Here is a 15,189-nt window from a genome sequence, read left to right on the forward strand (position 1 = left end):
ACCTAAACAACCACTAACACCTCACCTCAACCTATTAGATGGCCCTCCTGTAGAGATATAAATAGGTGCACACAGTGAGGCCCTCCCCTCTCTCTCTCTACTCCAATACTCTCCCCCTCCCCCCTCCTCTCTCCAAGCCCAGAAATGGCCAACATGCAATTCTAAAATTTTATTGCGAATTGCATTATGGGGTACAATATTGCCCCTCATTTAACTAAATCCTGCCCAAACTCCTCCCTGATCCTGCCCCTCCCAAAAATGTGCATCGCACCATGCATTACAATTCTTTTCACATCCGTTATGGCATTAATGCACTCATTTACGCTTTATCACGTGCATTAATGCCATAACGCATTTTGATGAATGACCCTGTTATTTTGCTATAAGTGCTGTTATTATCTAGCTCCATTTTTTAAGTATTCAGTTCTACTCCTTGGTACTGTAGCTCACATTCTTGCTCTCCTAGGTTTTCAAATCATTGATGTGTTGCTCATAGTCTTTGTCAACTCTCTAAAACTAAAGACTTGCTTGATCCACATAATGAACATATATTAACAAAGTAATATACTGAAAACACCTGTTTTATTTCTCATCCTGACTGGTTCTTGACTCCCGTTCCTACTTTGGGTTGAAAAAGGAGAGGAGAGAGAAGACTCATAGTCAGGGTTACTCATGTTATTCTGCATTGAAAAAGACTGAATAGGTAAATATAGCAAATATTTGCTTTATTATCATTTAGAATTCCATTATAAACTACATCTATACACACAAAAACAAGTACAAATATATAACTTTTTTTTTTTTTTTTTTACTTACAATGAATTTCTAGAACTTGCGTGGCTATCTGAGGTGTGGAGTTTAGGGATTCATGATCTACTTTGCATGTGAAATTTGCACCATCATCTCTACGGTCTGCTCGGAAATCCAGCATGCTACTGACTGTGAATGTCTTTCCATTAGCATCTTCTTCTTTTGCATATGTCACATCTGCAGATAAAATGAAGCAACTTTAATTCAATACTTTTGAGTATATTTTCAAAAGGTTCCACACAAAAACAATAGATATACATGAATAGCATGGATATGCATATATGCTTTTTTTTAGAAACATCGAACACATATGCATATTTTTGGTTTTGTGCCCATATTTTACTGGCACCAAAAGGGAATGGGATAGTGGTGTTCCAGGGCAGGATCAAGAAGTATGTGCAGAAGTTGCTATTTTATAAGAGAGATATGCATACAAATTATCAAACATTTGTACAATTTTATAGCTGCTAATTAACACAAGTGAAATTGGACATCTCACATTTTTGACTAGGGGGCCTGGGTGAACTGAGTTAAGGGTGATGTACTAGAGGTCTAGGTGAACTGAAGAATTGGAGAAGTTTGGTGAACTGGTGATTTCAAGAAAGTGCTCATGTATTTTCAGAACTGTACATAAGCATGTTTTATATAATACTTCCCTCCACATATAAATCTGAATTATTAAGTGCATTATATATTTTTTGCACCTAAAATATATACCAGTATGTCTACAAAACAGGTAGAGAAAAGTAAGTGCTTTCCTTGCACTGGAAATGTTTGCACATACTGAAACATACATGCGTACTCTCACAGAGTGGGGGAATCAGCTGGATGGGGGATTTCCCCAGCAGAAGCAGGGCCAGACTCTAGGGCAAAGCCGGACAGGACCTTCCACCTGACCAACCCTCTTCTTCTTGGGTTAAGCCCGCAGGTTCTGGTGGCTGGCATATCTTTCTTGGAGCAGTACATAACAGGCTGGGGTTTGGGCAGGCAGAGTTCGTCCACACAGGAAGTCAGGGCAGGCAGTGGACAGATGAAGTCAGGGTGTAAGCAGAAGGCCAGGGCAGGCAGTGAACAAGCGAGATCAAGGTCAGAGACAGTCTAAGACAGCAATAAGGAATGCTGACAGGGAAGGCAAGGCGAGACAGCACTAGGGAACCAGGCACAAGAGAGAAAGGCTGGAAAAGGAAGCAAGGCCTGGGCAAGGAGACAAGCACTGGATCTAGAGGCGAGGCTGACGTGGGAGACAATGGCTGGAACCAAAGACCCACAGGAAGCAGGGGCCACAGGAAGTACTGGGCAAGGCAGGACAAAACAAGGACAGGCAGGGCAGGACTGGACAGGGCCACGAGAACAGGAGAGGAATATATAGGCAGAGGTTAACAAGGGACTAGATCAAAGCAAGGCATATATAAGACCAGACAAGGGAAAACCAGACAAGGAGGCCTAAATAGGCCACAAGGGAAGGCAGAGTGAGAATAGAAGGCTGGAAGGCCACAGGGCAGGGCAAAAAGGCCATATAGGCCACAGAACAAAGCAGGAAGGTTGTGAAGGCCAGAAAGCAAGGCAGAAGGCCACAGGGGGTCACAGGACAAGGCAGAAAGTCACAAGGTGGCCACAGGATGAGAAGGCCAAAGAGGCCCCAGGGCAAGGTAGAAGGCCACAGTGGCCACAGGACAAGGCAGAAGGCCAAGGAGGCCAAAGAGCAAGGAATAAGGCCATGGGGGAAATGTAGAAGGAAAGCAAGGCAAAATGTAGAAGGAAAGCAAGGCAAAATGGGCCAATTCAGAGAGTCGAGGTGAGTGAATCAATGAAGAGAGCTGTGAGAAAGGCAGAGCTAAATAGGGCTGGCCCTGCTTATCATGGAAGCATCAAGGAGGTGGCTAGAACAGGAGGGAGGGTGGCTCCACGAGGACCTCTACTGGCAGGGAGGCTGTTTTGGAGCCTGGATCGTGACACATACTTACAGAGAAAAACCATGTGGTATTTCATAAACTGTGGAAGCTCCCACTGCATAGTTTATAAAATACTAGGATAAATCTTTGTGCATCCACTTAGGTACATAAATGCAGTACTGTGAATAGTTTGGAAAGTCAGGCTTGTAGTACTCTTTGATAAATGGAGTGGAATGTGCTTATATAATGAATGGTTACTCATGAGAGGTATTCACTATCAGAATTACATTCTCTACTTCTCTGTATCAGAAACATAGGCAACCCAGAAAATATTAAGGGTGCATAGCATAAAAAACAGATGCACATTTATATTCTTTTCATCATTTTATTATAAAGAAACTGAGAAATTTTGCAATGGGTAGAGTATAAGCCTTAAATTTAATATTTTGTACCACACTCATTTTAAACATTTATTTTATATCTATTGAAATACTTATTGACTATTTTAAATATTGGTATGGGTATGTAGGATTAATCACATTGATATAGAAACATGATGGTAGAAAAAGGCATACAGCCTAATCTGCCCATCCATACCAGCTGCTGAACTCTACAATCCCTACCACTCTCTCAGAGATTCCCTGTGCTTGTCCCATGCTGTCTTGAATTTGAATACTGCCCCTGTCTTCAGCATCTCTACTAGACTATTCTATGCATTTACTACACTTTCTATAAATAAATATTTCATTAGATTACTCCAGTCAATCCCCTTTAACCCTCATCCCATAATTCCTAATTTGAGAGCCTCCTTTCCATTGACACCTTGGACGTATCACTCATATTCCCCACCCCACCCTTATTCTAGAAAATACATGCTTAAATCTGCTTCCAGATGATTTATAATGAAGATCACTGACCATTTTAGGAGCTACCTTCTGGACCGACTCCATCCAGTTTAAATCCTTTTAAAGGTCTAGTTTCCAGAATTATGCACAGTATTGCAAATTATGTCTCATCAAAGACATATCGGGACAATATCACCATTTTTCTGTTAACCATTCCTCTCCCTATGCACTGAATTATATTTCTGGCTTTTGCTTTGCTTCCACTTGTTTGGCCTTTTGGTGACCATCAAATATAATTGCCCTCAGATCATTGATATCTTGCTGATATGTATATAGAAGTTGTTAAAATGTAATTGATAAAAAAATATTGGGTGGCCCATTTTCCACGTTTAAATAAAATTTTTTGAAATGTACGATAGCAAAAAAATTAAAAAAGCAACCAATTGGCCCATCTAGTCTGCTAAGTTAATTTGTCCTATTACGTTCAATATTTGGATTATTTGTGTATAAAGTTTAAATTTTCTACCTTCTAATGTTTGGAACCAAGACATCTTGAAATCTGAAAGTATAAGCTACGATGTAAGGAAAATATATGACTGGCTAGTACCAATGGTGGGGGTTTGGGCTAATGGCTGTAGGGCAAGATTGGTAGGACTTGAATTGGAATCCTTGATGCTGACTCTGGAAATTGTATAATAAAAACAATACTACTTATTTTTAAGATCATGTAAAGCAGAGAACATTAACAATTTAAATGTTAAATGTAAAATCCATTTCTACTTTATAGTTGTCTAAATTTGGTTTATACTGGTAAACTAAACTTTTATTTTTGTTTTAAATTAAAAATGTGTTAGCTTTATTCAAGATTTATTTTTTCTCAAAGTAAGGATATTTGTGGTATTGGATCCAGATATCGAGGACTTAGAGTTAAGAACAGAGATATTATGGTTTAATGTTTCTTGTATCATGATTGCTTGTCTATTTGTGCTATCTCTGATTTCAAATCAAAATGTATCTTCTCTTGAAATATATTTGTTAAATTCATATATTAAAAAAATGTAAAAAAAAAGTAAGGATATTGGCTTTGTATTTGACAAATATAATCTCATGTTGCTAAATCCTTATATTCAAAAGTAATAAAATGGTTATGCTAAGCAGCAATATCATCATTCTATAAAGCAGCTAAGTTACCAATGAAACAACTCATTTGACAGGAAGCTATGTTATGAAACCCCTGAAATGTTAACTTAAATTTAATTTTAATTGGAGCTTTAATTTTAACACTGAATACTGACTGGAAGATTAGTCAAAAGAGAAAAATGTAATGCCTACCATCTCATCATATATCAAAATCATTTGTAGACTGAGAAATGGATGATAAAGGAATAGATAAAGAGTGGCGATGAGCTAGATCCATTTCAAAGGCCCTGGTATTTTTGCCTCTAACAAATCTGATTTAGCAGATGACAGTATGTGTAGTGGCTGATGTCACTGCGGGAAAGTGACCCTATACCTGCAATATAGAAGGTCATCATGCAACTCAATATTTTGATCAAGGAGGTAAGAAATACAAAAGGTTCAATGAGTATCTAGTTAAACTAGGTTATGGAACAGCATGCCTTGCAGTGGCATGCTGTAACTGCTTTTGTTTGTAATGTTAAATATCTGACTTAATGATATATGTTGTATGCATTGAATGATTGTATATGTAATGTTGCTATCTGCAGAGCATGACCATGATCATGTTAGGTGAATATAAGAAATTTTAAATAAACATTTTTTTCTGCATCCAAATTTGTCAGTAGACTTGTATATGCTAGTAGAGGCAATAATCACTACTCATACTGTTTATTACAATTGTTTTCTAGTAGATCTTCCAAAATATCAATTTTATAGACTTCAGGTGGTGCAAGACACCATAGCACATTTGATTATTGGAACTAAGCCCTATAAGGTAGATCTTCAAAAAATACGCGCACGCGAACAAAAGTACACTAGATTTTATAAGATACGTGCGTAGCCGCGCGTATCTTATAAAATCTGGGGTCGGCGCGCGCAAGGCTGCGCAAAATCGGAGCACCCTCGGAAGGAACTTTCCTTCCATGTCCCCCCACCTTCCCCTCCCTTCCCCTATCTACCCCACCCCCCAGCCCTACCTAAATCCCCCCCCACCTTTGTTGGGCAAGTTACGCCTGCTTGAAGCAGGCGTAACTTGCGCGCGCTGCCCCGGCATCCCCTGGCGAAGGCCGCAGTGCCGGGGGACTCGGGACCGCCCTCCCTGGCCGCCTCCGAACTGTCGACACGCCCCCGGACCCACCCCGGACCACCCCCTGCCCCGGACACGCCCCCTCCCGCCCCTTTTAGGAAGCCCCGGGACTTACGCGCATCCCGGGGCTTTGCGCACACTGGCAGCCTATGCAAAATAGGCGCGCCGGCGCACGAGTGCCCTGCGCGCATAAATCCGGGAGGATTTACGCGCACAGGGGTTTTAAAATCTACACCTATGAGTATATCCAGCTAGTGCTCAAGGCTCTTCACTGGATTCCTGTTGTGCAAAAAATTGAGTTCAAATTATAATACTTAATACATTGAAGACTGTGCTCCATCATATCTTTTTGATTGTGTTCTCACACACACACATATTATACATATATATATATATATATATATATCTCAACCTATACATCTTTGCATTCATTGCAATAGATTTTGAGAATTCCGACTGTTAAGCTGGTTGAGACTAAGCAATTGCTTTTTCAGTGCAGCTCCATCCTTATGGCACTATTTACCATTTACAGTTAAAGCAATTAGTGATGTCTTAACTTTACTGCAAATTATATAAATACTAGCTTTGCTCTAAAACTTATGCTTAAGGATGGCAACTTTTAAAATGGCACATAGGAGCACATATGCACACATTCGTCAGCCAGCAACCAAGGCCTCAGCCATTTTATAACATATGCACATATATGCATGCAAGTTATAAAATAGCCAGACTGTGCGTGCAATTTTAAGAGAATATATGCCTTTGCATGCAAATCCCACTTCTACCTCATAAGTGGAGGTATTTTAAAAGACCCACACACCAACACCATGGGTCATTTTCCCAGTTTGCCCAGGTAAGGGATAGGACTTCCAAACCCCCATAATTTAATAGGCTCCCTTCTCTCCTCTTAGCCCCGATCTTTAAAGCCCACTGATCTGCCTAGAATATTTTGTAGGGATGTGCATCGTTTTTTTTGACGAATTAAAATATTGTATGATATTTCCTAATTCGTCATGTATTGGGGGTCCCCGAAAATGATAGGAAAACCCCAATAAATTTTGTGTGGTTTTCTTATCCTTTGGGGGGGGAGAAAGGGCACACAGAAAAAAAAAACCCCAAACCCAACCCAACCCTTCAGATCAAATGATTTACAATCCCCCCCTCCCGACCTCCGCAAAAAAAACTTGCCTAAAGTCCCTGGTGGTCCAGCGGGGGTCCCGGGAGCGAGGTCCTCCTCTCGGGACATCGGCTGCCACTAATCAAAATGGCGCCAATGGCACTTTGCCCTTACCATGTGACAGGGACTACCAGTGCCATTGGCCGGCCCCTGTCACATGGTAGGAGCAATGGATGGCCCGCGCCATTTTTTAAGATTTTTTTCAGATCGGGACGAAATTTCCCTGCGGTTTTACGAAAACAAAACTGGAAACAATTGCCGGTACGATACACATCTTTTACAACTTACACATCACCCATAGCAGAAGTAAAGTTAAGTGACAGGGGACCCCAGCACGTGCAAGAACGCTTAGGGGTAGATTTTAAAAGGTTGCACGTGCAGTACCCAGCATGTACACATGGACACCCGATTTTTTAACATGCACACATGTTATAAAATCAGGGGTCAGCACGCGCAAGGGGGTACACATTAGTGCGACTTGCGCGTACTGACACCCCTGGCCTTCCCCCGTTCCCTCCCAGGCCGCTCCAATTTAGAAACGGCCTGGGAGGGAACTTCCCTACCCCCTGATCTAACCTTCCTACCCCTTCCCCTAACCTACCCACCCCCTAGCCCTAACCTAGCACCCCAAAATTTCTGTCTTATCTCTTGCGCCTGCCTCTGGGCAGGCACAGGTTGCACGCGCCAGCACCCTGCTGGCACGTGATCCTCCGGCACAGTGGCAAATGGCCACTGTGCTGGGGTCCTCGAGCCCCGCCCTGCCCCTTTTCTTCAGCTCTAGGACTTATGCACGTGACTGGGCCTTTTTAAAATAGGCCCGGAGCGCTTAAGGGGATTGAAGAATATGATTGATCAGATACACAATATTAGGAAGGAAAAATACCCAGACGCCTCTGCTGTACTGTGGCCTGTCAGAGGCGAATGAACTCTGAGTGCCTTTCTGAGCATGACTTGCAGAATGTCCCTGAGATAGACCTACTGGCACCAACAGGAAGAGGCCTATTCAATGGCAACATTTACTTCATAATACAATGAAGCTGGGTTCGCATGAAACCAGGATGTAAGCTTTTGTCTTACAAATGTATATCTCAACGGACAGGAGCCAGGTGAAAAGATTCTTCTTTTAAAGTTACAGTTTTAATTAAGTCCTGGCTCCAGAAAACGGAATTCATGCCGAGCTTCCTATTCAGGCCATAGACTTGCTATTTGTTTACACAACAAAGAATATCAAGAGAAGAACAGAAGAACAGAGTGCATCAAAGCCAGGTTGATAAAGGAACTTTTAATGGTGGGAGGGTGGTTTCAGGGAAGGCAAGTAAAGAATATGATTTTTACAAATGAATGGAGGATGTCCTCACAAGCATTTCCTATACATGATAGATTGTCATGACAACAGCATCATGTGGTTTTGTAGATGAGTTTTTGGGCAGTCATGTGATTCTAGAAACTTCGCAATGATTTATTTTTTACTATATAGGAGAGCCATTCCTGTTATTCTGGGAGATGCTAGTTATTACAGATAGAGGGCATATCGCATCTCCCAGGAACACTTAGTAAAGCCAAATAAATTTCACTTTGTACTATTGTACTGAGTCTGAGTGTTCTTGTTGCTCTGGCCCTGAGTCCAGAAATTATGGACATTTTGGCACCCCAGGTGGGACTTTAATAGCTGTTGTTATTATAATTATTTTTTGCTGTAGTATTACTTTTGGTGGACAAAAGTAAACTTGGTTCGTGGACATTTAATTTGGCTTTATGTCCATAGAGAGTTGCCCAGGTAATCTGGAGGTTATCCCGGAGAATTATGAGTTCAGAGAAGATGTGGAATGAAGTTTTAAGCTGCAGGATCCATTTTGTGAGTATGTAACGAGAAAAAGAAAAAAAAATGTGTAAGTATCAATGTTTTTATTTTATTTGTTGTACAGTGTATATAGATTGTGTGTTACATCGGGATCAGAATATTTGTTGCAAAATGTTCTTTAATATATGTTAGGGAGACAGGAAATGAGTTGATGATTTGATTAAAATCCTTTTCCCCTCCCTTGCTTGTTACAATGTATCTTATGTTTACAGTAAACATAGAAACATAGCAATGCTGGCAGAAGGAGAACAAGTGGCTCGTCGGTTTGTCCAGCTAGTTTTAATACATATTTTCTTACCAGGAATGTAGAGATGCTCATATTGGCATCTACGTTTTTAGAATTGTGTTAGTAATGAGGGTTTATTGTGAAGAGATCTTAGTACAATGTGCAGTGGGTTACATTTAGAAAGTATGAAACTGTGTTTATTTAAAGCCCTTCATAATCAGCTTTGATTTATCATTGGAAAGGGATGTTTTTTCTTTGGTCAGGTGCATAGGCAGAGAGATAGAAAGGAAAACAATCTATAGATATACCAAAAGAGAGCGATGCCATTTTAATGAAATGATCTGTTTAAGTGCTTTATCACTTAACAAACCTATTCATTGAGTGTAACAGTTGTTTGGCGGGAGAGGAGGTGAACCCCCCCTTAGGAATGTGTTTGAGAAGAAAGAAGAAAAAAAAACCTGGGAGTGAGTCACTTTTAAAATGCATTGTACAGTTCTGCTGAGGTAAGAGGTTTGAGGTTTTTGTTTGATATAAATATTTGGTTGAGTATGTTACAGGATGGAGTGCAAAGGTGATAGAAGAGGGACTAATGAAATGATCTGTTTAATGTGAAAACAGAAATTTGTGTTGAAAGTATGGGGAAAGTGAATATTAGGGATGAGCGATGACGTAATTTTAAAGAGGGAAGAGATTTCTTTTTATGATGATATAGGTAGGTAAGAATGAATATGCAGAAGGCTGTGTGGTGGGAAATTTAGAATGTTTTGGGTAGAAGTAGAGAAAAGATGTAAGTCAGTTGCATTTAAATCTTTTATTATGGGTTTGCTTTTAAACAATTGTGTGAAGATATGATTTATTTTAAATTAAACACCGGTCAGAACCAAACAGAAGGCACTAATATGCATGAACTCTATGTGGCAGTATGTGTTAATTACAGTATTTATGTTATATTTTAAGGATGATAGATATTTCTCAGTTTTGATTATATCTCACTAGCTGCTAACTTTTAGAAGTAAGGGAATGAATTAGGTGGTTTATTTTGATGGGAGTTCAGGTATTGACCGTTTGTATTGTGGCCTGTTTAGACGATATGTAAAGGAGAAAGATTGTGAGACGGTGAACAGCAGAGAGTTAAGCAGCAATGCCTATTATCTATTTATGTGCCAGTAAGAAAAACTTTTGGTTAATGCATATTAGTATGTGCCATCCTTTTATTTTACAGACTTCCAGACGCCTAGCTAATATGTCTGTGCTTTTGGAAATGATTCGTATTTTTATTTAGGGTATTTACAGGATTTGGTAGTATGAACTTTGTGGAGCATATGCGTATTGGATGGAAATAAAAGGACTTCTAATTAAGTGCAAAGTTGTTTGTTTTAAGTTTCTCTTTTAAAAAGCGAGTTAGGAGTTTACAAGCATAGAAAAAAAAAAAAAGGGGGATTTTAGATTTGTAAAAGGAAGTAGCTCTTATCACAGGGGACAGCGCCTCCTAGAGGTGGACCATCATAGAAAGGAAAGTAGTTTTATGAGTGCTTTTTGCTGAATTAAGGTATAACAGAAGGTTGACTTTTAAGGAACCTGTAATGTCATTTGTAAATTTAATTTTAATCATTATATTAACTGTCATATATTAGATTTATTTCCAGGGTACCAAAGCACAAAGCACATCTGTCTCTTTTCCATTGGAGATGAAGAATACAGTTTATTCCAGTTTGATTCCTTTTTCATTTTTAATAGATCTATTCTACTTTTAATCCTGAGTTTTTGTTTTCTTTTGTGGATCAATCCAATTCTTTTATATTTTTAAAGTACTTTTTAATTTTTTGAGCTCAAAAGTTTGTCATGTTGTCTGTTCTATGTTACATGTGTAAAATGAGGAATGAATGAATGCATGCATTATGTAGTCAGTTCTGTGACATATATGTTTTAATGTAACATCTGAGTATTTATGTTTGTGGTCTGGACCATTGCATGATGTTTTGAAATAATGTGGGGATTATTTTGCAAATTAAATATAGTGAGTACGTGATATAATAGTATTTTCTTACTACTTAATCGGATTTTGTTGTACTTTTATTTAGGTTTGAATCCATACACATACATCTAATCTAATGAGCTAAGAGATTCTACTCTGCCATCACTGAATCCTACTAAAAGAATTATATACGCACTGAATGCAGAAATTATTATTGGCCACAGAAGTTCTTACATATTATATGGACTGCAAGGCTTACAATTTATAACTGATTTCTGCTTTTTTCTTTGTTCTGTGGGAATGACTTTATGCAGAATCTAGGTTCTTTCATTCTCTGACAGTACTTAGGTGTTCAAGTTAATGATATCATTTGAAGTGATGCTGTTTTTATTAGTTTGTATGTTCCAAGTTTAGTAGAATTTTCCAGTCTTAGACTTTATAATACTTATATGCTGAATCAGCTAAATGCATATGTACTAGGTTTTTCTATCTTTATCTATGGAAGCTGCTTCGATCACATAGAGGGTGATGTGTTTCAATGGGATTCCAATATGATAATTCAGGGTTCAAGAGGGAGATTTCTTTATGTTTCTCTTCCATACCAGCATAGGTTATAAGCTATTCCTATTCTTTTGTTTTGCAGCTTGCACTTAGGGTAAACACTTTGCTGATCTTTAATATGTCAATATTCTATTTCTTATTCTAATGTTTTCGCTGAACCCTTCTTTGAATATCTTTTTACTATGACACTATTTACTAGATTTTACCTAATGACTGTTTCACTCTCTTTCACAAAGATTTCTTACTAGTGTAGCCTGTGATGCTTATTATGAGATTGTTCTCCATGAACAAATACATACCTTACATATGAGGAGCTCTGTCATGGGGATCTGCAACATTCTATTACTATATCTTTTGGTATATTAATTGCTCATTGTTCTTTTCTTCTTATCTTGGCCCTTTTACTATAAACCCTATCTGTGACTTAAAATATTCTGTTTATAAGCTAGTTTGTTTCCATTTAGGATTCCAAAGGGGAAGATATAATTTTCCTTATTTCTGTCTTTTATTTGTATAATATTCCTTCCTTTCCCTGTGTGAACACTCACATTGATGGTTTATCAATTCTGCAAAGTACATTAGTTTGTTTTAGATTACATAATAGGCTAAAGACTTTCTCACAGAGTCAGCTTTCATTTGTTTTTATGATTATCCCCAAATATACTTAGGCTTACCATCATTTAAGAAGGGTATTAGCCCCACTTCCCTAGAAGTATCTGAAGACAAGCAGTATTACTAGCCATCATCTACCGTAATAACTAATACCCCTTGACTGAAATTGGTTTAGAAACCTTGCCATCTACAGCTGTATTATCTCTTGGATAGATGACTGCCACAATTGAATTAGGACTGTCCATATAGTGAGTGCTTCCACTGCTACAGGTTGTTGTCATAATACTGCATAGCACCATTAATACCCTACAGAACTAGCATGATGTTTTGGACTTTTGCTATGCCTTTGCCTATCATGCATATGCCTTTGTATTTGATCTTCCATCACTACAGCATATGACTAGAATATGTCTTATGCTTTGCAACACCTTTATAATTCATCCCACATCATGTATGCACAACACAGTATGAGTTCTTCTACTGATTCTTGTTTCTTCTATTCTATTGGTTTCCTTTACTTTTCTGGTAAGGTGCATTGATTATATCTCTGCTTGCCATTTTAATGAATATTATCTTGGGTAGTTGTTCACAATAACAGTATTCATTGAAAAGACTTGCCCAGTATACCTAGTATTATATGAGAAACATAGTACTTTCATACTGGTCTCTCTGTGTACTTATCTTTATATGTTATACCACTAGTATGTAATTACTTGATTCTGAAAGATAACATATGTGATCATGCTATTATGAAGTAGGTCCTTTTTATAATGCAGGTATTTGTATAGCTCCATTATAGAGCTAATAGCTACCTAGTGAAAATTAGTTTTGATGTTATTGTTTGATTAACTAGTGAATGCTTGTGGGAGTATCATTCATATTAATTAGGAATCTAGAGGGACACACACCTATGCACTACACCTGATAAATACCAAGGTTAGTGGTTAGGACACACTTTAAGTTCCTTTGTCATGGCTCATCATCGAAGACTGGTTGATGGAACACCTGTCCATTAACGGTGTTCCAAGAGGGAAATGAAGAATATGATTGATCAGATACACAATATTAGGAAGGAAAAATACCCAGACGCCTCTGCTGTACTGTGGCCTGTCAGAGGTGAATGAACTCTGAGTGCCTTTCTGAGCATGACTTGCAGAATGTCCCTGAGATAGACCTACTGGCACCAACAGGAAGAGGCCTATTCAATGGCAACATTTACTTCATAATACAATGAAGCTGGGTCGCATGAAACCAGGATGTAAGCTTTTGTCTTACAAATGTATATCTCAACGGACAGGAGCCAGGTGAAAAGATTCTTCTTTTAAAGTTACAGTTTTAATTAAGTCCTGGCTCCAGAAAACGGAATTCATGCCGAGCTTCCTATTCAGGCCATAGACTTGCTATTTGTTTACACAACAAAGAATATCAAGAGAAGAACAGAAGAACAGAGTGCATCAAAGCCAGGTTGATAAAGGAACTTTTAATGGTGGGAGGGTGGTTTCAGGGAAGGCAAGTAAAGAATATGATTTTTACAAATGAATGGAGGATGTCCTCACAAGCATTTCCTATACATGATAGATTGTCATGACAACAGCATCATGTGGTTTTGTAGATGAGTTTTTGGGCAGTCATGTGATTCTAGAAACTTCGCAATGATGTATTTTTGACTATATAGGAGAACCATTCCTGTTATTCTGGGAGATGCTAGTTATTACAGATAGAGGGCATATCGCATCTCCCAGGAACACTTGGTAAAGCCAAATAAATTTCACTTTGTACTATTGTACTGAGTCTGAGTGTTCTTGTTGCTCTGGCCCTGAGTCCAGAAATTATGGACAGGATTTACGCATGTAGGCTTTTGAAAATCCAGCCCTTAGATATTTACACGCAAATTTCAAGTTTGCAACCAGGAATAGCCATGCCCTGCCCACGCCCTGTACCTCTTTAAAAAACTTTTCACTTATTCGCACAGAAGCAAGTACGCACCTATCCAGGTGGCTTTTAAAATCTGCTCGGCACGCGAGAGCCCGACTTGTGAGCATATCCCCTAGTTTTGGCATGCGCCAGGCTTTTAAAATTCACCTAATAATATGTAGCTTTTGAAGTTCTGTGTTAATGTAATTCTGTGTTGTTTCTTAAATTTTATATTTTCCTCCATACATCTTTCAGAGATTCTTGGGAAAAGTGGTTGTTAATATGTTTGAAAATAATTAAATTCAATATTTGTTCTGACATCAAATGTAATTTGGCCCAATAGGCGAGTTCTATTTTTATTTTATTTCAATCCAAATGTCATCAGATTATTCAGGCACCATATATTACAGTTAGATTGGTTCATAGCTAATGTATCCACCGTCCTGTTGAATACAGACGCACATCCACACAACTTTCTTTGTTAACTAAGCCAGTATATTCACTCATTAAAATCACATTATACACTGTTTTGGTATTAAAAGTGAACATAAATGTTACCTTCTAATATGACATGATGGCCGGTGACTTTACATTCATTATATATGACCAAAGACATTATTTGTGTTTTAGTTTGGAAATCTAATTATTCAAAATAAAGCAATCTGACAGTAGGCACGAAGGAACATGCTTGGTCAACAATTGCCTCCTGAAGGGCTGGTTTCCTCTTGGTCTCTATGCAGCCCTTTTCATTCCGCATTGATTTTTGTTTTCATGTGCAAAACAGCAATCTTGTCAAATTGATTTGTCATAATGAAGGTCTAAAATGAATTTTAATAGAGGGATAGTCTGTTGAGATCATACGTATCCTGTGTGGGCTAATCAGAGGAAAGAAAATTGCACAACAGTTCACTTTTACAAAATGTGCTGAATTCCATTGGGGGAGGGGAAGATAACCTAACGAAAATGTTCATAAAATCAGTTTTATTAAAACAAAGTTCTAGATAGACTAAACTGCTTTCACTTTCTGACTTTCTTTTTTTTTTTTAAGGT

General features: G+C 38.5%; 1 protein-coding gene across 1 annotated transcript in view; it reads right to left on the reverse strand.

Annotated features, from left to right (window-relative positions):
- CADM2 (cell adhesion molecule 2) overlaps nucleotides 1-15,189 on the reverse strand; it is a 1,264,184-nt gene that overhangs the window by 281,549 nt on the left and 967,446 nt on the right. Inside the window, exon 6 of the mRNA XM_029578402.1 lies at nucleotides 817-987. Within this exon, the coding sequence (XP_029434262.1) occupies nucleotides 817-987 (171 nt within the window). The remainder of the gene's footprint in view (nucleotides 1-816; nucleotides 988-15,189) is intronic.

Source organism: Rhinatrema bivittatum, chromosome 15 (genome assembly GCF_901001135.1).
Source record: "Rhinatrema bivittatum chromosome 15, aRhiBiv1.1, whole genome shotgun sequence".
In the NCBI taxonomy this organism is placed as follows: Eukaryota; Metazoa; Chordata; class Amphibia; order Gymnophiona; family Rhinatrematidae; genus Rhinatrema; species Rhinatrema bivittatum.